The sequence below is a fragment of the Equus quagga genome, chromosome 13 (assembly GCF_021613505.1).
Source record: "Equus quagga isolate Etosha38 chromosome 13, UCLA_HA_Equagga_1.0, whole genome shotgun sequence".
Lineage (NCBI taxonomy): Eukaryota > Metazoa > Chordata > Mammalia > Perissodactyla > Equidae > Equus > Equus quagga.
The window spans coordinates 65,985,884-66,008,131 of NC_060279.1; the positions used below are offsets into that span (position 1 = coordinate 65,985,884).

Sequence of the window (22,248 nt, forward strand, 5' to 3'; positions counted from 1 at the left end):
CCGGGGCGGGGGCGGGGGGTTTGGGGAGATAAAGCAGGAAAAAAAGAAAAAAAAGATTGGCAGCAGTTGTTAGCCCAGGTGCCAATCTTTAAAAAAAAAAAAAGAAATGAAAAGAAAAATGCATTAAATTACAGTAATTACTGTGGATTCACATATAAGATCAAAAGAGAGTTCTCAAACCAGATTGTTTTCATGACATTTATCATCTCTGTAATCATCTTAGAAAACTTAATTTTTCCTTAAACAAATTCAAAGGAATGAAAGCTTACAACTCTAGATTCTAAATATAAACTCAAAAGTTTAAACTATCTTCTTAAAATATGTTCTTAAGAAAACTCTATGGTGCTGGCATAAGGACAGACACATAGATCAATGGAATCGAATTGAAGTTCCAGAAATAAACCCATACATTTATGGTCAATTGATTTTCAACAAGAATAAGAAGACAGGGGCCGGCCCCGTGGCTGAGTGGTTAAGTTTGCGCCCTCTGCTTCCACGGCCCAGGGTTTTGCCAGTTGGAATCCTGGGCATGGACCTGGCACCGCTCATCAAGCCATGCTAAGGTGGCATCCCACATGCCACAACTAGAAGGACCCACAATTAAGAATATACAACTACATACCAGGGGGCTTTGGGGAGAAAAAGGAAAAAAATGTTTAAAAAATCTTTAAAAAAAAAGAATAACAGGACAATTCAATGGGGAAAGAATACACTGTTCAACAAATAGTGCTACCAAAAGTGGATATCCACATGTAGAAGAATAAAGTTGAACCTTCCTGCCTCAAGCCTACACAAAAATTAACTCAAAATGGATCAAAGACTTAACTGTAGGACTAAAAGTATAAAACTCTTAGAAGAAAACATAGGTGTAAATTTTCATGACTGTAGACTAGGAGATGGTTTCTTAGACATGACACCTAAATCAGAAGCAACCAAAGAAAAAAATATATAAACTAGACTTCATATAAGTAAAAAACTTTGGTGTTTCAAGGAACACTATCAAGAAAGTGAAGCGGGCCGGCCCGGTGGCGCAGCGGTTAAGTTTGCACATTCCGCTTCTTGGCGGCCTGGGGTTCCCCAGTTCGGATCCCGGGTGCGGACACGACACTGCTTGGCACGCCATGCTGTGGCAGGCGTCCCACGTATAAAGTAGAGGAAGATGGGCACGATGTTAGCTCAGGGCCAGGCTTCCTCAGCAAAAAGAGACGAGGACTGGCAGTAGTTAGCTCAGGGCTAATCTTCCTCAAAAAAAAAAAAAGAAAGTGAAAAGACAGCTTACAGAATGGAAGAAAATTTTTGCAAATCACATTTCCTCTAAGGGGCTAGTATCCAGAATATTAAAAAACAACTCTTACAAAACAACAATAAAAAGACAACCCAATTTAAAAATGGGCAAAGGATTTGTATAGACATTCTCCAAATAGTCAATTATAAACACATGAGAAGATGTTCAACACTCTTAGTCACCAGGGAAATGCAAATCAAAACCACAATTAAAAAGCACTTCACACTCACTACGATACCTATAATGAAAAAGACAGACAATTACAAGTATATCCCAGGATGTGGAGAAATTGGAACGCTCACACATCACTAATAAAAATATAAAATGATGTAGGCACTTTGGGAAACAGTTTGACAAAAGTTAAACATAGAGTTACCATATGACCCAGCAATTCCACTCCTTGATATACACCTGAGAAAACGGAAAACATATGTTCACACAAAAATTGTACACAAATGTCACAGCAAAACTATTCAGAATAATAAAAAAATAGAAACAACACAAATATCCATCAAGTGATGAATGGAAGTAAAATGTGGTATATCCATACAATGGAATATTATTTGGCCTCAAAAAGGAATGAAGTACTGACATATACTACAACATGGGTGAACCTTGAAAACATTATGCTAAGTGAAAGAGCCAGACACAAAGGTCCCATATGGTATGATTCCATTTATGCGAAATTTCCAGAGTAGACAAATCCATAGGGACAAAAAGTAGATTAGTGGTTTCCAGGGGCTGGGGGGAAGAAGAATGGGGAGTGATTGTTAATGGGTAGGGGGTTTCTTTTTGGGATGATGGGAATGTTCTGGAATTAGATACTGCTGACGTTGTACAACCTCATGAATATACTAAAAAACACTGAATTATACACTTCAAAAGAGTGAATTTCATAGTATGTGAATTATATCTTAATAATTTGTGTGTGTGTGTGTGAGGAAGATTGGCCCTGAGCTAACATCTGTTGCCAATCTTCCTCTTTTCGCTTGAGGAAGATCGTCCCTGAGGTAATGTCTGTGCCAACCTTCCTCTATTTTATGTGGGATACCGCCACAGCATGGCTTGACCAGCAGTGCCAGGTCCGCGCCTGGGATCCAAACCTGTGAACCTCAGGTCACCGAAGCAGAGCATGCAAACTTAACCACTACGTCACCAGGCCAGCCCCTTAATAAATTTTTTAATGAAGTTCTTTAAATTATCCTACCAATACCAATGTAATGTAAAGCCCCAATAAGGTCATTGTAGGAGCCAACAAATATAAAATAGATTAGGAAGATATTTCAAGAGAAAGTTAATACAGGTGAAGTAGTAAAGCATAACTCCATGAGTAGATTGGGAAAATAGAAATAAAAACTGAAGCTGAAAAAAATCCGTAATTAATGAAAAAGTCATCTAGATCCAAACCAAGTTTAGGTGAGAGCAGAGGAAAAATAAACAAATTCCTTAATCAATAATTTTTCCCTTATTTAATTATAACTCTGAATCACAAAATCTCAGAGGCATTTCTAGGTCAAAAGAAAGTTATAAGAATAACATTATTAAGATCCCATTTTATTTGCAGCTCAAAGAGATGAAACAATCTGCCCAGCTTTACACGGCAGCAATGATGAAGCCAAGAAATCTCACCAAAGGCTTTCTCCTAATGCTTTACCTGCCAGCTACTTTCATGTTGAAAATGTCAACTTTAAAGTGACATAATAAAGCCATACTTGCATGTCTCTGTCTAAACTCATTAAGAATTACTGTTAAGTATAAAGCCCGTGTTCATTTGAGCTTGCATTCTTACAGGAAACTGACTAAAACCTTTCTCGCTGGATGAGAATATTCCATTTTCTAGTTACCTAGGAATTAAAATTTAAAATATTTCCTCACCTGAAGTTAAAGAGTAATAATTCCTACCTAAACATCCCAGCCACAATGAATGAACGAATGAATAAGCTGTTTACTACAGAACTGTGAAGGACCAAGATCCTTCAACACAGCCATTCTCCCACATTAAACACAAGACGCAGAAAAATGACATCATCTCATTGGAAATTTATTGGAAGGACATTTTGCAAGAGAGTTTTTTGCAAATACTAGGACCTGTGGCTTTATAAACAAGGGTCAGCATCCTCATTAGCTGGGCCTTCCTGGGGCCAGTAATCATAAGGGATATTTGCATAATGCTTTCATATTTTCATTTCACTTAATCAGCACGATAACCTTATGAAAGTACAGACCAGGAATTACTACCCATTTTACATCGTGAGAAGCAGAGGTTCAGAATAGGGAAGTGACTTGCCCAAAGTCACTCGACTGGTGAGTGGCAGAGCTGGGACTTCTAACACCAGATCCCATCTTCTTTCCACTGCATTCCCTACTTCTCCAGGTAAGCTATGTCAGAGGCAGGCTTAGGCAATTCTGCAAGAAGACAGAATGAGAGGAAGGAAAGGAAAGTAGTGAGGAAATAGAAGAGGATGATGACGGGGGAAGGAGGTGTTTTATTAGGAAGTGGATCTAACCACTCTCAGTTGCCCCGAATGCCCCTTAAAGGGCAACAGTGCCACAAGTTACCCTGCTCTAAATTAATCCTATGCCCCTAAGTCATAGGAGACTTAAATGCCTAAAAGAAATCTAAAGATTTTTCTCCTCCAAGGGTCTGACAGCTGAACTTAGCCCCTCCCACAAAGGCTCATGGCCCCAAGGTCTCGGTCACATTAAATGCCTTGGGGGCCGAAGAAACCCTGAGGTGTGGGGGAATGAAGGGAGAAGGATCGGGTTGGGGCAGATGGGAGACTAAGATTGGGCTAAAGAGAGGGGGAGCCTGCGGCAGAGTTGTGGTTCGGGGATGTGGGTTTTGTGGCTGAACTCGAAGGTGCGGTAGGAAACTAGGATCAGAGCTGACAGTCAGGGTGGAGTTCACAGGTCCAGGAGGAGTTAGGGGCTGACACGGCTAGAAAAAGACCAAGGAGGATGCGAGGCTTGGGTGGTCTCCACAGCCCGAGGATGAAGGTAAGGCCCCTCTCAAACGTCTGTGATTGGATGCTCCCTTAAGTCCCGCCTACCCGGACCCTCTCCCCTCAAGCCCCGCCCACGCCGCCGGGCGCGCGCCTGAGGAGCGGGGAGGGGGACCAAGCTGAAGAAGGGGGGAGGGGGAGAGGAGAGGCTCGTGCACGCGCCCCACTCGCCGCTTGTGCGCGAGCAGCGCGCTCCCGCTGCCCGCGTCGCCATCTTTTCCCCTCCGTCTGTCTGTCTGCCGTTGGCTTTGTCCGTCTGCAGCGCCGCCCCTCGGCTCCCAGCCACCGGCTCGGCCCGGAGCCGCCCTCCGCCTGCTAGGGCTCAGTCCCAGAGAGCCCCGGCCCGGCTGGCCCGAGCTGCGGCCCTGGGCCCATTGTCCAGCGGTCCGTCTGTCCGGAGGCGGGGCCCAGGCACCCAGAGCGCCGCGGAGCGCCGAGGCGCCGGGTAAAAAGACCCCCGACTGCTTCCCCCCGGGGCGCGGCTGAGGATGCAGGGGCTCCTCGTCCCCGTCTTGGTCGCCGGCTGTCGGTCCTTTTGTCTGTCTGTGTCTGCGGAGGGGCTAGGGGCTCGCTCGGGCCTGGGAGGCGGGGGCAGCCCGGGCTCCGACCCTCCCCTGCCCCGGCTTCCCGAGACCAGGCCGGACCCGGCTGGCTCCCCACCCAGCCGTTCCTCTTTCCGTCCCTCTGGCGGTCTCGGGCGCGGGAGGGGCGTCCTCGCCGCCGCCCTCCCCGCCTGGCCCAGGTCGGGCTCGGCCGGGCACGGCCAGGACGGCCCGGCGGCTGACAGGCTGGGGTGGAGCTGGGGAGGGGGCGGGTGGGCGTGGGAGAGCCGACCCGGGTGTCAGTCCAGCGGCGTGGTCTTGCAGAGAGGCTTCTAAATTTAGATTCTGAGAGGACTGTTTTGTCTGAGGGCTTGTCCGAGCCGCTTCGGAAGACCTCTGGCTCTTGTCAGATAATTCCTGGGAATCTACCTGTGCTCGTGCTTGAAGAAGTCACAGGGACCATCTCGGCTGATTATACACATGCTCCAGACCAAACAGAAGTGGGAACAGGGTGAAGAGTAAGGTGGCTACGTGACCAGCTTTCTTGTCCTCTCCTTTTTGGCAGATACAAATCACTAGGATTCAGACGAGTTTACTTTGCTCCGTGGGAACTGCACCAGAGCTGGAGGTGGGAGTGCACCCTCTTTTATGAAAGCTTGGATTTCCCCCTTTTTATTCTTGCTAAAGTCTGTGGTGTGTCCTGGCAGCTGCAACCTAACACCTGTGGGAGAGGAGGGACAGTGTTAAGGGGAGACCTTTGCCCTCCCTCTCCTGAGGACTCTTAACCTTGGTCTAAAGACAAAGCTGCCTTCCTATAAACTAGAATCCCTTGTAGACCTGAATCTCACCGTTTACCTTTCTTCCCATCCCATTTTTCTTCCAGATGGTGATGTTCAGACAGCTATTCATTTACATTTTTGTGTTGGTTTTAGATTCAGGCTTGGGAACCGAGGCAGTGTTGAAATGAATGAGTGACCTTTGGGACAATGTGTCTGTGGATTTTATTAGCTTTTAGTGCCTATAAAACAGTTGTCTAACCTCTGAGATCTTGCTGTGTGGTCAAGAGTGTACTTCCAGTGCTAGCTGTTTATTCGTTTATTCATTCATTCATTTTCTTACTTATTTTCAAGAGTCTATGACTCCACAGGCTTTCTTTTTTTGAAAGAGGAGAGAGTATTTGCTTATTTTCCCCTTAATCCTTCAGGTGTGAAGTCCGATTGGGTACCATCTGGTTTATTCCCCGTTTGGCCACTAGGAGGACTGTGAGATGCTGTGGATACTGCCGATTTAAATATGCAGATGCTCATCTGTTTCTGACTTACAGCTTTAGTGTTGAACTGTTGCCTCACCAGGTTGATTTGAACAGAGCCTGTCTCAAATTATTTGGCCTTCCTTCAGAAGGATCTTTATTACCTTTATCTCACAGTTTCAATTTCTGATCTTGAGGAGAAAATTTAAAGTTTAGTTAAGATTCCATTTTTTCCTTATATAATAGAGAGGTGGTAGCTCTGCAAATTTTAGAAAAAATGATAGACAACCTGTATTTCATTCAGCTTTCCACTTTGTGATTCCACAGACTTACAGGAAAAGACCTAAAGTGCAATATTCATTCACTGCTTCCATTAATAAAATAACTACTTGATTAGAAAGAAATGATCTACACAAACAAAGCTTAGAACAGAGAACACATACCATTAGCATTAGCACTCAGCATACTGCTCTCTAAATAGTTAAAGTTGATTTTTACTGTATCCATTTGGAGTTTTGTTGTTTTTGTTTTTGTTTTAATTGAAGGTCTGAAAAAGAACTGTGTTTGATATGCAGATATGATAGAAGACTGCCTGAAAGCTGCTTCCTTTGCCACTTCCTGTGGAGGCCTGTCTTTGCCATTTGCGGTTTCTTTCTTCTCTTGGTAAGGGGAGGCAGGATCTGATTACAGGGCTGAGGTCCTTTCTTGCTACGTAGAGGAGGTAGTTGGCATAACAGGAGGTGAGTCTTCACTAATGAGTGCAAAGTATAGCTAGTAGTAGCCTCTCACAGTGCTTCTTAAGGCAATAAACTACAATTTTATATTTTCTTATTCAGTGTGGGTACAATTTGAGAAGGCAGGAACTGAAAGAAAACTTAGAGGGTGACCAGAGCCATATTCTTGTCTTTGGTAGGAAAGATAATGTCTCTTTTTAATTTATGTCTGTTTATTCACTCTGTCTTTCAAAGAAAATTTCACAGCTTCCGCTACTAATCCATTTCAGACTCTCTAACGATACTTACTGCTGGGAAAATCTTTCTTATAACTAACCAGGAACCTCCAGGCTTAAGTATCTGTTCCCTCCTGTTTCAGGGAAGCAGGTGCATGTCTCTGGAAACTTCTTGTTTGGGGAGTTTTTCTCTTTGTTCCTCCCACTGATCTCTTTGCTACATAGAGGCTGGATTGACAAGAGGCCCTAAAGTTATTAACTTTGACCACTGCTCCAGAGCATGTGAGCAAAGCCAGGTTGATATTTCACAGTCGGATACTGAATTAGTACTCAACAATGTGGATGGCATCTGGCTTTTCTGGTGAAAGCCCATCTTCAACCCTGGAAGTCTGATTGGCTTTAGTGCCTTGTCATCCACAGTGCCCAGCACTGTGTCTGCATCACTAGATAGAGACTCTATTTCCCAAGTTGTTTTCATTTATAGATGCCTAAGAGTTTTGAGACATTTCCTATCTCACAGGGATGTGATGCCTTTGTCACCCCCAGGCGAGATAACTTCTTGAGAAAAACATCTGGAGGCTCCCATTGGTGCAGATTGCAGGGCTTGACTTCCAGTGGGCATGTGACATGTGAGCTGCCACCCTCTTTAGCTTCCTTTTGCTTCCTTTTATAATTCACCAGGGTTATCCCTTTGACCCTGCAGTGCTTCTAACGCTGGCTGCCTGAATTTTTTGCTTCCTTTTCTATCCAGTCACCTTGGTCATGATCATTTAACAGTATTCTGGATTCCACAGATAGATTTAGAGTGGAATTCTATAAATCCTCTGAAGGGGTCCCCTCTTAAACTTCTTGGGACCTTGATGTTGTGCTAGAGATTTATTCATTTCTTTCTGTCTTTAGTTTAATTATTTATAGCTGTTGAGTTTTATATGCTCAAGAACTATTTTTGAAAGTCTTTTTATTTTTTAATTCAGTATTAATTTCTGGGAAAAATGACATGTGCTAACAATATCCTTTTTATTGTAGGTCAGCGCCCTGCAAGGAGGTAGTAATATATCCAGTTGTGAAACTGGGAAAGGCCAGAGCTCTTGGACCAGGGAAACATGTCCCGTCGGAAACAGACAAATCCAAATAAAGTTCACTGTGAGTATTGGGCTCTGTCTTCTGGAACGTGGGAACGTTGAGGGTTGGAATGGAAGAGTAATCTGAATTTAGGTGAGAGGCTCACCCTAATTTGTGAAGGAAAAAAGGGTTAAAGGTGTTGAACACGATGGATGTAAAGTGTGTTTGGTTGCTAGAGGAGGTGTTAGAAGCTTGTCTCAGGAGTAGGTACACTTGATTCATCCTTAGTATTCACGTTAACAAACATTGAAAGGATATCTACTTTGTGCAAAGCCTTGTGCTGGATCCCAGGGCTGTGAAACAGTAGAAGGATACGTAAGACTATAATGTAGCCACAGATATATATATTTAAATAATATAAAAATACAAGATAGGGGCCGGGCTGGTGGCGCAGCAGTTAAGTTCCCATGCTCCGCTTCAGTGGCCTGGGGTTTGCTGGTTCGGATCCTGGGTGCAGACCCACACACTGCTTGTCGGGCCATGCTGTGGCAGGTGTCTCATATAAAATAGAGGAAGATGGGCATGGATGTTAGCCCAGGGCCCGTCTTCCTCAGCAAAAAGAGGAGGATTGGCAGCAGATGTTAGCTCAGGGCTGATCTTCCTCAAAAAAACACAAAAAAACAAGATAGTATACGCTAAGTGCCAAACAGGGTTGCTGCAGACAGAGTGTACTACAGAAGTTAAGAGGAAGGAAAGAGCTCCCTGGACTGAGGTAGCAAGGGAGTGCTTGATGGAAGAGGCCCTAGACCATGAACTTGAACTAGGCCTTAGAAGGTAGAAAGTGGATTTTAAAATAAGAGGAAGGGAGAGGTGAAATCAGGTAGGGAAAATGATGTGGGCAAAGATACAAGGGGGAATGCACATGTGTTCAGGGGTCAAGGAGACTTTATATGAAGGAGAAGTCACAGGACACAAGGTTGGAGATGTTTAACTCTACATTGTAGAGGCCTGGAGGCCAGGCAAAGTTCAAATCTCATTCTGAAGACTGTACAGAGCTACTGAAGGCTTTTAAGCAGGGGGAGTGGAGTGACGTTTATAATGCAGTGTTTTAGACCTATGAAGCAGTGTGGGATGGGTCACATGAAGGAGAGACTGGTAACAGGAAGACCAGGTATGCACTGTCGTCTTGCATTGTTTCTCAACAGTTTCATATGTATGTTTTAGTTCAGCAATTAGATTGTAAATTTCCAAAGGGCAGAGACTATATCCCATGTATATTTCCTACTATCCCTCTCTACTTCTAGCACTGCTCAGAGGGTATTCAGAAGTGCCTTATTAAATTAACATTAATATGTCTATGCAGATTTGAGATAATTAACCAGATAATTTCCTATGACCTGAAGAGATAAGCATCCTCACCCAAATGTTTATAAAAGAGACACATAGCTCCCTATTATTATGGAGGACTGACCAAATAAAATACAGCAACATTTGAAGAGAATTCAGTGGTATAACATATGAGTTTTTTTTAAAAGGAAAAAAATCTACATTTGAGAGGATAGATTATTCAAGGAGTTAAGAGGACTAAAATTTATTTATGCCAGGCACTATGTCTTATTTTATCTTATTGGGTAATTTCAAGAGTAGGAGAGAAAACAGTAGGAACAGAGGAATTAAGAGGACTTCAGCATCTTATAGATTAATGAGATTAGGGTAGCACAGCTCCATAGACAATTAATTCTTCAATTTAAGTCCTGGAAAAGTTTTATAAGACCGAACAAGTTGGATGCTTCTAGGACTGTATTCTGGAGTAGGTGGATGTGGAAGCCTGCTTAATATAAAAGTGAGTGGTTTAGGAAGGATTTAGAAACTGCTGCTAAAACAGTAAAACTTAATGGACTTGAATGTGAGGATTGTTGAAAGAGATGAAATGAAGTATCTCTAGAATAAGTAATCCACCACAGAGTTTAAGAGGATTGCTTGAAGGTGAGTATTGATAAAAGACACAGATGTGACCCCAAGAAGGTAGGGCAGGAAAGATACTCCTAGTAGAGATGATATATTCACAAATAAGGCAATCATAGGAGTTGGTGTTTACCTATAAAAGCCACCTGTCCACAGAGACTGGTTAGATTTGAGGAAAGTAGCTGGCAGGGATGATGGCATGATTGTGGTAAGGCCAGGGGTACCGGTAAAGGCTTATGTGGCCTATGCCTGCATCCACATAACATATATCCATTAGCTGCATCTCCTCCCACCATATTCAGTCAAACCCAGGATGAGCTGGTATTGGAGTGGGAAAACAGATGGACAAACAAGCCATGGAGGAGACAATGTCATACATCCACAGCTACAGAAATGCAGTTTCCAGGGCGAGTGAACGCTGTATTGTGGTGGAGTGGGAGGGACTTTGCAGGCTCTGTGGTAGTGACCATTAAGAGGCTGTGAACAGAAATGTTCAGCTGAAACTAAAGGGCAGACACCCAGCGAGGGGCTGTTTTCAGTGATCCATTTGGACATGGAACTGTGAGGGCTTCCCAAGTGATGGACTAAGCTTGCCCGAAGAAGAAAAGAGACTGAAATTTGCTGGTCTCTCAGAACCTTCTATTTATTTACTATTTGGGGACTAAAGCGGATTCTACCTTTTTTGAAAGGTCATCTTCTCATTGCCCGTGATAGTAATGGCAAGTAGAAAGAGGTAATTTCAGTCTTCTGACCACTTGAGTCTCCTATCCCCTTGCAGTGAAATGGAACCAATCAAATGTATGGAATTTAATGCTGCGCATCTATTTAAAGTAAATGGAATGGACTCGAGGTCTGGGAGGCAGGAAAGTCTACAGAAGCTTTGCGTAAATTTCAAAGCCAGTCGGCACTTGAGCAGAGTAATGGCTGAGCTCCATTAGATCTGCCTTCTGAGAAGAAGATTGTGTGGCATGAAGCTCAAAGCCCGCCTAAAAGAATATATTAAGAATCTCCCTGCTGTAGCCTGGCAGCATTTGTCAGATCCGCTTTAAAAGTCAATGGGCAGGCTGCTCTGGCATTTACTTGGCTTTCCTCAGAACAGTCTCTGTATCTAAATTACTGTCATGATCTCTTCCTCAGAAACATCAAGGCAGACTTTTGTGTTTTGCCCAGTACATTAATAGACTTGATGCAGAGCTTTTGGAATAAAAGCGCAGAATTGTTAGTCACAAAGAAACTGCTGATGGGCTGAAGTCTCTGTTAGACCTTCTTGCCTCCTTCCTTCCTCATCTCACTCTGTTCCGAGTTCTGTCAGCTCTTTCTAAAGAGGTTGAAAATGGAGTCCCTTGCACTCTCTCATTCGGTATGTTTATACTAAGCAAACCACTAAGAAAAGGAAAACTGCTTTTTCTTAAGAGACTTCTTTTCAGATTGCAAAGTACATACGAGACTAAAAACTTTCAACTTCAATTAAACACTTTTCAGCTTTTACAGAGAAGTAGGAAAAAAAGCTGTTCAAGTCCCTTCTCTTCTATAAAGTACAACTTGTTTTGTCTTCGTTCATTCTCTCAACATCTTTGTGAGGTAAATGGCTATATTCCCAACAGGTGATAGCACCTTGGGTTACAGAAACTGTCAGGTACAAATGGAATCCTAAGCTCCTCATTCCCAATACTAGCTCATTTTTTCTGAATTTGACATCTGCTCTCTTAGAATATGTTTCAGCTGCTTTACGTAATTTCAACCAGCCAGAAATTGCATTTATTTAACTGCACCAAGGATTCAAGAAAGAGAATTGTAAAATCTTTGCCTTTCAATAACTTTCATCTCAGTCTTCTCATCTGTTCTATAAACTTGCTTGCATGGTATTGTTCTTATCTGGTCTGAAAAACCTTAGCCAAATCAGACAAACGGTATCTTGATTTCATACCAAAAAAAGGAGAGGTAGCACCTTGCTCTTTACTGTGACGCTTAGACAACTTGTTCCTAACTATTAATAGACAAATAAATACCCATGTTAAATAAGATGGTTGCCCTACATTAATATCTAGAGACCAGAGGATTTTTTTTAACCTACTCCAACAGTCTCAAGATAGAAGGAAATAATAATTCTACATTATAAAATCAGGCATTTGTATAACACTTCTTAATCACTAGTATCTCTATGGATCACATTATACTTGAGTTAATGAGACATACTTTTAGCAGGTCTCACTACCTTCTTATGAAAGGATAATTTTGGACAGTCAGATTTAGGGAATGAGGTAAATAGTGACTACTGAAAGATTATTCACATATCTTTTCCTATGAGGTCTGCCAAAATTACTTCATTATGGTTTTTATATATTTTGCTTTATGTTGATGTTTAAAATAGGAACAGCCCTGAGGAATAAAGTTTGCCTTAGCCTTTTTCCTAAGTCAGGAATAGAATAAAATATAAGAACTACATCAATAGACAAAAATACACTTTGAGCGCAAGTTTATAGAGACTAAACTGAATTACTAGCTGATCTTGCAAAGTACATATTTTTTTAGGTGCCCTTCTACTGATCCAATGGTGAGGCCCTATTAAGAAAGGAAAAATTAAGAAGTGTATATTCTTTTTATAAACCTAGCTGGTTCTGGCTATACTTCTTTAGAGATGAAAAGTGTCACTGATGAGAATGGTCTGCCCCTTGGTAATCATATGCTGATACATAACTTGTTCCTTAGTGCTGTATCTGCCTGTGGTCACCAAGTCTGAAAACATGCATCTACCCGGAAGAATTCAGTAACTGTTCCAGTTGGCCATGGTCTTGTGGTTGCAATGGAACCAACATGGAGAAAGTAAATATTTCACTTCTGCAAAGAAGGAAGAGGAGGTGCTATAACGCAATTCATTTTTTGCTTTCCCTAACAATAATTTATATCCAGTGTCATCTTGGATATTATGAAAGTTGACTTAAAGCAGCTTATCTTTCCTGTGCTTGAGGGCTGTGTGGCTAGATGTACACTTGAACTCTAACCACCTCTATTCCCACTCACAGTATCAGTCAGAGTAACCATTATATTAGTTAGTTACTCTAAACTAGGCATGATAACTCAACACATGGTATCAGAACCATCAAAATGATGGTTCCTTTTGTCATATACTGGCCCTGAGAAGATTATTTTGATATTTGAGTTGTATGTATCAGTTTTACATGGTCTGAAGGTAACACTAATACTAGGATCAGAGCCATTCTCACATAGAGACAACTGTTTGTTTTCAGCAAACCCATTCTGATGAACTGCCTAAACTTCTGCTTACATCTCTACCAGAAAGCAGCTTAAAAATATGGATATTAGAGTTGGACAGATCTGGGTTTGAATACTTAGTTCCACCATAGACCTTAGTTTTCTCCTAAGTATGGGGGAATAATACCTACCACATAGAGTTTTGCAGAGAATTAAGGTGAGATAACAACTATAAAGCACTTAACATGGAGCCTGGAACTAGAAAGTGCAAATCATAGCTATTATTGGTGTTTAGCACTTAGCATAGAGTAGATGCTTAATGAATATTTGCTGAACAAATGCCTAAGTGAATCACATGAAGCCTACTTCACATCAACTCTTTCACTGCCCACAGACTCATAGTGCAGGTCAACTGACCAGTTCATTCCTCCTACATCATTGTATCCTCTATCGAAACCTGAGCCTGTTTACTTTCCTTTCTCTCTTCAGTAAGAAAGTGACTGTTCTGTTGTCAAACATTTCAGTAGGGCTTTTTTTGTTTTCTCTCTTGGTGGCTGACTGTAGTTTCCACTTTGACTGAGATAATGGAAACCTCAAGAAACCCAATTCTCTTTTCTCCTTAGTTTGCCTCTTGGAAATAAAAGAGCACTTAAATGTTAACTCTTCAATAACCACTCTGCAGAGTTCCTCAGAAGTAAATGCATAATCAAGTTTGGGTCCAGGGCTCTTGGATACCCCTTAGCAAAAAAACAAAACAACTTACCTTGGACCAAGGAGACTAGATGAAATACTATTTGTTGCAAATTAGTTGGCATGTTTTAGGAAGTTTGTTCTTCAGCAGAAATGAGTTCATATATTATCTGTTCTCTTTTTAATCCATTATTCAACCAGTTGCTGATTTGCTCATGGCTAGTTCTGATAGACATTAGAAAGAGAGTCAAGGAAGAACTTCCAGAGCATGTCTTGGAAGGAGAGTGGATGAAAGATGGGATTAGAGACATTTTTCTTTAGACAGTTTATTTGAGGCACTTGTTTATAGTCAGACAGACACTGAGTCTGGGCCATTGTGCTAGTACATTAAGATGCAGAGATTGTACCCAAATTTGTTGCCCCATCTTCATCCCATCACTTTGCCTCTTCTTGCCTCTGTCTCCCCAGTCCTGATGGAAGGTTGTAATTGGAGTTGAGATTCTGAAGTTAAATTTGTAAAGCAGCAATGGATCACCTTTTGAAAGGAGTCAAAATTAGGAGGATTTAAGGGAAGCATGTGATGCTTTTTAGAGCATCTGGCTTACTGCCCAGGAAGAGTAGCTGCACGCAGAAACTGTTGGAAGCAACAAGCTGACTTGGAGATGAACGACCTCACCACAGGGTTCTTGCCTGTCTCCTACCTTTGAATGGTCTGACTTTCCAACCAGCTTGCCTGGGGATGTGCTGCCCAGCTGGTGGCCTGACTATTTTTCCTTGTGACCACCAGGGGATCAAGTATTTGCTGGGCTAGAAGAGCAAGCCCGCCAGGCGATGATGAAAACTGATTTTCCTGGAGACCTTGGCAGTCAGCGACAAGCTATCCAACAACTAAGAGATCAGGACTCCAGTAGCAGTGAGTTCTGCACCTTCTGGTAATGACTCAGGGCAATGGGAGAAGAATTATCAGAGTGTGTGTGCTCTGGGGATTGTGCATGGGGGTTGGGAGGAAGACATGAAGAAGGAGATTTGTGGATCCTCAGTGTTCCCAAATGTGTTCTAAGGTGTATAGGCATATGCTTATCCAGAGAATAGGTTTGGCATTATGTTTTTTTTTTAACTCATGGACTGCAGTACTTAGCACAGTGCCATGCACAGATAGGTTTGTGACGATAGTGGTAGAGAGGGACAAAGGAATAATTAGTGCTCAAGCAGCCTCTGGGTTAGGTCAGATGAAAAGAAAACAATCCTTGCCTCCTAGGATCCTTTTATTCTTAATTAATAAAATGTAAGTGGCATTAGTGAAACTTTTGCTTGAGGGCCCCATTTTAATGTTATACAAGAATATTTGCTTACTAATGAGATTATGCATCATATAAAATGCTGATGTGGAGATCTTCCCACACCAAGTCCTAAGTAGATCCCTGTGGTTAAGAGATGGCAAAGACAGTGGCTGGTAACCAGTTGAGCCTCATGGATTGTCTGTTCCATGACCTGACTGAACAAATACACTTTGAGATGTATTTCCTAGGATGATTTCTACACTTGACTAATCTTATCCATCTGATATTGGTTATTATTAGTGTCAATTCAGAGTGACATTTCTGATTTTTCTCCACATTTGGGCTTGAGGAAGAATGAAGAGGGAGAGAGTTCTGCACCCTTCTAGGAACTACAGTTTCCACTCAAACTAATAATTTAGCAACAAAATAATAATAATAATTTAGCAGTTAATTGCTCAGGTACATAAAAATGAACCCAAATATTTCTAGAAAACCTGAGGGAGCCACCAGTTTGAGTGACAGGTAGGAATGGCAACATCTATAAAAGTCTAATAGGTTTCCATTCTGGAAAAGATGCATCATCCCTCTAGACAGCATACTTATTTTTTAAAACTCTTTTTAGTAGAGAGATATATTTGGATTTTTGATAAACTTACAAAAATATGTTTGATACAATGTTGTCTTAGACTAAATTTACAAGTATTCCAAATAAGCTGGTAAGAAAATATGGTATGATTTAATCTGTGCCAATCCTTTATTACTGAGATGGATTCAAACTAAAACTTTGGGCTGGGGAATAAGGCATATGTACCATAGATCTTTCCAGGGCCCAAATTCAGTACACCAATCAAGCAGAGCATCTAACAGACACAGGTATCTACTAGCAGATGATTTAGTTAGATTTTCTTATGAAGACAGGGAATGTAACCAGTTTTGCCCACACATTGGTGATTTAGAAATTATGCAAGGGACAGTAGAGAGAAAACAAGAAGCACTGTTAGCTAGGAACTGTAAGCTGATGCAGAGAGACTGGTGAAACTCTACCCTGTATTTCTTTCTTGCTTACAGTCAGGCCCAGAAGTCCAGGATCTAGGTGGGTTGGGTTGGGGCTGGAGTCTGACAGCTTTCTTAGGCTTGGCTTCCTCTTGTGATCTTCAAGGTACTAGTACTGTTTTTTTTTTCCTTTCTGAAAGAACTCCCTTTGTTATCATGGGTTTTGTTTTTAATCATTTTTTCCCCTATTTTATAAATAATACAGTAAAACATCACACAAACCTTGCAGATCCCCCAGCAACAAGCAGACCTTCTCACAGCCATATCCTGCCCCCTAAATGAAAACAAACTCAATTCTTATTTTAGTCACAAGAAATTATATTTTATCCTAAAGAAAAGAATGGCCTGTTGCCGCCACTTAATGCATTCAGTCATCCATCAGATAATTCAAAGAACCAAAGGAAACAATAGATTTATTTAGTCTAGAATGCTGAGTTTCTAGCAGAGTAAGAACACAGTGAGTCAAATACAACTACAGACTGCCTGAGGTTGGTTGCTGTGCTAATTTTTCCACTGTACTGAACAGCCCTTTCTCTGTAAAGTGACATCTTTTTTACCTAATTTACTACTGCCTCCTTTATTGACAAGAGGAAAGAAAATCTTGTTGGTATTTCTGTAAGTGTGTCTTGGGGTTTCTTGGGAAAGAACAGATTAGTGGGACTCAGAATAGAATAGTATACTTGACACCACAGAGAAATTGTGCAGGGGGTTATGGAGAAAAGTAAGTAATAAAATCAGTGAGAAGTGTTGGTAAGTCAGAGGTGGTGTGTTGTGGGAATGAGCATGGTGTGAGGTGCATGGGAGGTGTGATTTGAAGTGTGAGATATTTGGGAACCATGTGTAAGAAGTTATTATTTTGTGATAATGTACAGGACCCAATAACCATTTTCCAATGCAGTTTTGCCTCAGATTTTCTCTTTAGTGTGTATTTGGCATTATAAACAAGAGCTATAATTGGCTTCCACTTAACATGACTTTTATCCTACTAAGCACTGACACAAACTATATTATGGAAGATCTGAAAATGTTTTCTACTATAGCTGCAAACTCTAGGGTGGAAAGCAACTGAAGATGTATTCATGCAAAAAGCAGAACAAGTAACCAGTTTGTGTGTTCCAGGTGACAGTGAGGGTGATGAAGAGGAGACCACGCAAGATGAAGTCTCTTCCCACACATCAGAGGAAGATGGAGGGGTGGTCAAAGTGGAAAAAGAGTTAGAAAATGCAGAACAGCCTGTTGGTGGGAACAAAGTGGTAGAGCATGAGGCAAGTGACAAATGGCCCCTGAGTCTGGGAACTCCATTCACCCTTCTACTGGGCCCTGAGGCCTGTCATCCGCTTATAAGTCTTGCCTCTGACAGTTTCCTGGGCCTTCATATGAAGCCTCTCTTCCTTCACAGTGCCAGTTACCAAACCTCAGACACACAGGTCTCATCACACTGAGCTTTCCTTTTCCACCTACGTGTCACTACACCCACGTACAGCTGTCCGTCCTAAGCTCCCACTTGTTTCCAGACAGACTGTCCACCTTTGCAAAACTATCAGCTGACTTCCTGAGGTGTAGTCTTGAATATGCTTGCACATTTAAGTCAGAGTGTTACCTGAAGTGCCATCTTCTTACTAAATTGTTTCCTGAGGATTCCTGCAGGAAGCATGGCAAGAGGGAAGCTAATCCTCTCTTTAAAGAGTTTACTTTAGGGAAAACAGTAGATAAGCTCTCTCTGGGGCAATCATTTGTCCTTATGCAGGAAGCCTTGGAGAAAATGGAGATGGGTGCAAATTTCATTCCTTTTTTTCCTATTGCATTTTCTTTTGGTTCATATAGGAACCTAAGAATAATATGTGATACCAAGTTGTGATCCTTTTAACAGGATACCCTGTTCAAAGAAGTAGGGGCAGGGAAGAGACTGGTCAATAGTCTTAATGAATTGCCTCCTTGTTGAATTGCAGGTCACGGAGAATTTGAATTCTGACCCCTTACTTGGACTCTGCCAGTGTCCCCTGTGCCAGCTAGACTGTGGGAGTCGGGAGCAGCTGATTGCTCACGTGTACCAGGTATGGCTTGGGGAGCTGTGTGCTCTGGAACACGAGGGCCAGCAGCCTGTTTATCCTTTGCCTCCAGCTCCTGAAGGAACCTTGGGTTGTTGCCTCCGTTAAGACTCCACTCCAATCCTCACTCAAATCCAGAACATTTTAGAGAATAAGTGGGATACGTTGGGTAAATACTTCTGGATTCCCAGGCAGACACATTATGAAAATTATCATTTTTTTCTAAATTATTTAATGCATATTTTAAATAGCGAAATAGAAACTAACATTTGTTAATAACGAGGGCTTTGTTTTAAAAAAGAAAAAAATGAGTTAACATAAATGTTTCTGAAATATTGCAGAAAGTTAATATAAATGAGGGGCTCAGAATATGACAAATTTTTGCGTTTTTCCCCGATCCAATCGCAAAGCACACATGCCTTGTGAGCTATTGAAAGGGCATCAGCACACATGGCAGCCTGGGATTTAACATAAAGATAGTTGGCTCCTGAGGAGAAGCATTTCTTTAGAAGACTGTTTTTTAAAAGCTTGAAGGAAAAGCAGGACACTTAAATACCTTTGGCTGCCAGTCTTCCCAGCCAGCTTCTAGACTTGGCCTTCACCGCTCCCTTAACATGCACTTGTACCTGCACAATGTGAGGCAAGCAGACAGAGAGAAATTATCCCAAGCATGAATTCTTCTCAGGCTCTGAAGAGGGCTCTGAGTCTGGAGTCCCATTGTTCCTCAAGCCAGTCATGTGTCCCACAATGCAGTCAGAACTCAAACTAATAAAATCTTAGCAATGAATTGAATGGCCTTGCCCTTCTGAAGGTCCATTAATACTTACTTTCCCAGGTATTAAACAGGGAGAATAGTTGCAAGTCCTTTGTTCTGAGACTAAGGAAAGGGGACGTTTCCAGAAAGTAGGTCCTGAGTGGGTGTAGATTGTCCTGGAGGTTGCATGAGTTGACAGCTGAAGGCTCTGTTTTACAGCACACTGCAGCAGTGGTGAGCGCCAAGAGCTACGTGTGTCCTGTCTGTGGCCGGGCCCTTAGCTCTCCGGGGTCATTGGGTCGCCACCTCCTAATCCACTCTGAGGACCAGCGGTCTAACTGTGCTGTATGTGGAACCCGTTTCACCAGCCATGCCACATTTAACAGGTTAGCCGAGCATCTAACCTTCTTGTGCTGGGAACAAATTACTGGGGGTGGGTTCTGCTCTCCCAAGTCAAAGTGAGTGCTAGAGAAAGGTAATACAACGGCAACTGACTCTTGACTCTTTGGAAAGACAAGTAATGAGCCTAGTAAATATGCCTGTTTCATTGGATATCCCCAAAGGAAAATGAATTCCCATTTCTTTCCTCTATCGCAATGATATTTTCATCTAGAAAGAGATGTGGGGAAGTCTAGGAATATTCATGATAAAGCATGGAGAAAGAACTTACAGGGTGCTGAGAGGACCTGCTCCGAGGACATAGTCTCTATTGTGTCTCAGGAAGACTAGAACTGTGTGAATTGTGCCCTAGTCCCATTTGCTAGTGTATAATAGAGTTGGCCAGGGGAGGAGGCCGCTGAGCCAGTGGACTGTACCTTCCCTGAAGGCAGCTTCCACCTGAGGGAGGACTGCTCTGCACAGCTCCTACCACACACCATCGTTCTAGCTTGAATGAAAACTGCACATTGTAAGGATGACTCTGATCTGGTGACTTGCTGTGGCAGTTGGCTCTGTCTTTAACTCCAGGTGGGCTTTAAGACTTGATAGACACCCTAGGCCACAGAGCAGGGGTGGAGAGGTAGAAGAGGTCTCCTGAGCACTCAAACTGACCCCTAGTGGTGAACTTGGAGCAACTGGCCTGGTAGGACAAGAGTATCAGGGCTGGATACCTAAGCCTTGCTAGAAGGTGACACTAACCATCCAATATTTTTGCTTTCCAGTGAGAAACTTCCTGAAGTACTTAATATGGAATCCCTACCCCCAGCTCACAGTGAGGGCCCCTCCAGTGCTGAGGGGAAGGACATTGCTTTTAGTCCTCCAGTGTACCCTGCTGGAATTCTGCTTGTGTGCAACAACTGTGCTGCCTACCGGAAGCTACTGGAATCCCAGACCCCCAGTGTACGCAAGTGGGCTCTTCGTCGACAGAATGAGCCTTTGGAAGTAAGGCTGCAGCGGCTGGAACGAGAGCGCACGGCCAAGAAGAGCCGGCGGGACAATGAGACCCCCGAGGAACGGGAGGTAAGACGCATGAGGGACCGCGAGGCCAAGCGCCTGCAGCGCATGCAGGAGACAGATGAGCAGCGGGCACGCAGGCTGCAGCGGGATCGGGAGGCCATGAGGCTGAAGCGGGCCAATGAAACCCCAGAGAAGCGGCAGGCCCGGCTCATCCGGGAGCGGGAGGCCAAGCGGCTCAAGAGGAGGCTGGAGAAAATGGACATGATGTTGCGAGCTCAGTTTGGCCAGGACCCTTCTGCCATGGCAGCCTTAGCAGCCGAAATGAACTTCTTCCAGCTACCGGTGAGTGGGGTAGAATTGGACAGCCAGCTCCTGGGCAAGATGGCCTTTGAAGAGCAGAATAGCAGCTCTCTACACTGAACCACACCCTCCTGCCTGCTCACCCGCCCACCCAGGCCCACAGGGATCAGGGCCCTGTCCTTGCTGCCAGAGGCAGGCCCAGGGTTTTTGCAGGTGGACCTGTGTACCCCTTGCATGTGGGAGCAGGAATGATGGAGTCAGGAAGGACCCAGCTCAAGGCAGCTCTGGACAAGGGAGCAGGCACTGGACTCCCCAGCCCACAGAGAACTGGACTCCCCAGCCCACTGCTGTAGGGTATGCTTTAGGACTGTGGGGCCCCAGTGTGGCCCATGGAGTTGTCAGAGCAAATAAATTAATTTTATCTTTACTGGTCCTTTCCTGTTTTTCTCTGTTTCATTCTAGCAAATGAATTGATCTAGGAGAGACCTGGGTAGAAGTTTTCAAGCAGTGACTTCTGGCAGATTGTCGTTTTCTGAGGGAGGGTGCTCCTCTCCAAGCAAAGATCCCTTATTTGGGCCTTTACAAGTTGATGAGGTACAACTAGGACACTAAAGAAGGAACCGATGCTGACTTTGTGAGGGTCCATCCCCACCACCGTAACAAAGATAATCCAGTCCCAAGGGCTATTGAAACTGAGCTTACCTTTTCTAAACTCAAGTAGACACCTTTCCTCATATATGGCATTTTCTAAAGAAGATACAGTATTTAGACTAGGTGCTGGGTACTTTTGCCAGCAGAATCCAGTTTGTCAAACTTAAAATTCTATCCCAGACAGCAGTCAGCTGCACTTAGGAATATGTGCATAGAAATAGCTGCCTTAAGGTCCATAGCACCAAAAAACTCACGTTTGAGAGAAGAGATAATCCATCTTTTTATTTATTCCCCAGAGCCAAGATGGGATAATAAAACCCATTGATGGAAATCCAGAATTAAGGTGATATGAGACCACAAGTCAATAGTGGTCAAGACTAGAGCAAAATGACTACTCTCTGGCAGTTTGTGTGGCTGCCAAACCATGGAGGGAGACAAGAGCTGAGGTCATTTCTAAAAACCTTCTGTGATGGTACAGAACAAGCACAGAACTTTCCTTAGCCTGCACCAGAGGTTGTGTACAGTTTAGATAATTATAGATCGTGTGGTCCAGAAGGAAGTGCCCTAGTTAAGCAGTAGTCAGAAAAATAACTATGCCAGGAATGTGGACTTCTTCCAATATCATAAAAAGGAAGCGTGGACTCCTCTCTGACCTCCACAGGTTCAAGGCTATTTAATAGTGTTAACTGACCCCCGACCAAACTAGGGTTAATTCCTACAAGGCGGGCTAAAATAGTTCTGTTCTGAAAAATAAAACAAATTTAATAAGCTTGTCACAAAGGACTGGACATTTAAAAGAAAGTATTTAAT

General features: G+C 42.9%; 1 protein-coding gene and 1 long non-coding RNA gene across 14 annotated transcripts; one reads left to right on the forward strand and one right to left on the reverse strand.

Annotated features, from left to right (window-relative positions):
- Positions 1–3,427: 3,427 nt before the first annotated feature.
- Positions 3,428–21,214, forward strand: ZNF821 (zinc finger protein 821). Of its 13 annotated transcripts, none has more exons than XM_046683867.1 (11): positions 3,429–4,732; positions 5,395–5,457; positions 6,624–6,818; positions 6,915–6,987; positions 7,574–7,656; positions 8,054–8,170; positions 14,745–14,870; positions 17,410–17,555; positions 18,240–18,344; positions 19,312–19,478; positions 20,253–21,214. In XM_046683867.1, exons 6-11 carry the CDS (start codon positions 8,131–8,133, stop codon positions 20,905–20,907), a joined length of 1,239 nt encoding a protein of 412 aa, XP_046539823.1. In that variant the 5' UTR covers positions 3,429–4,732; positions 5,395–5,457; positions 6,624–6,818; positions 6,915–6,987; positions 7,574–7,656; positions 8,054–8,130; the 3' UTR covers positions 20,908–21,214. The 13 variants fall into 13 exon arrangements, with proteins under 13 accessions (XP_046539828.1, XP_046539823.1, XP_046539824.1 ...); XM_046683868.1 differs by having other exon boundaries at positions 6,624–6,741; XM_046683862.1 differs by lacking the exon at positions 7,574–7,656.
- On the reverse strand, positions 12,164–19,304 carry LOC124251249 (uncharacterized). The gene is made up of 3 exons (XR_006891715.1): positions 18,895–19,304; positions 16,513–16,564; positions 12,164–14,492 (listed from the first exon to the last, which is right to left on the reverse strand). It is a non-coding gene; the product is annotated as an uncharacterized LOC124251249 (long non-coding RNA).
- Positions 21,215–22,248: the final 1,034 nt, after the last annotated feature.

Bases quoted from the DNA above. Each gene is read 5' to 3' on its own strand.
- ZNF821 (XM_046683867.1), top strand. From the start codon at position 8,131: ATGTCCCGTCGGAAACAGACAAATCCAAATAAAGTTCACT. The intron at 14,871-17,409 runs GTGAGTTCTGCA...TGTGTGTTCCAG, and splicing joins AGATCAGGACTCCAGTAGCA to GTGACAGTGAGGGTGATGAA. The intron at 19,479-20,252 runs GTTAGCCGAGCA...TTTGCTTTCCAG, and splicing joins AGCCATGCCACATTTAACAG to TGAGAAACTTCCTGAAGTAC.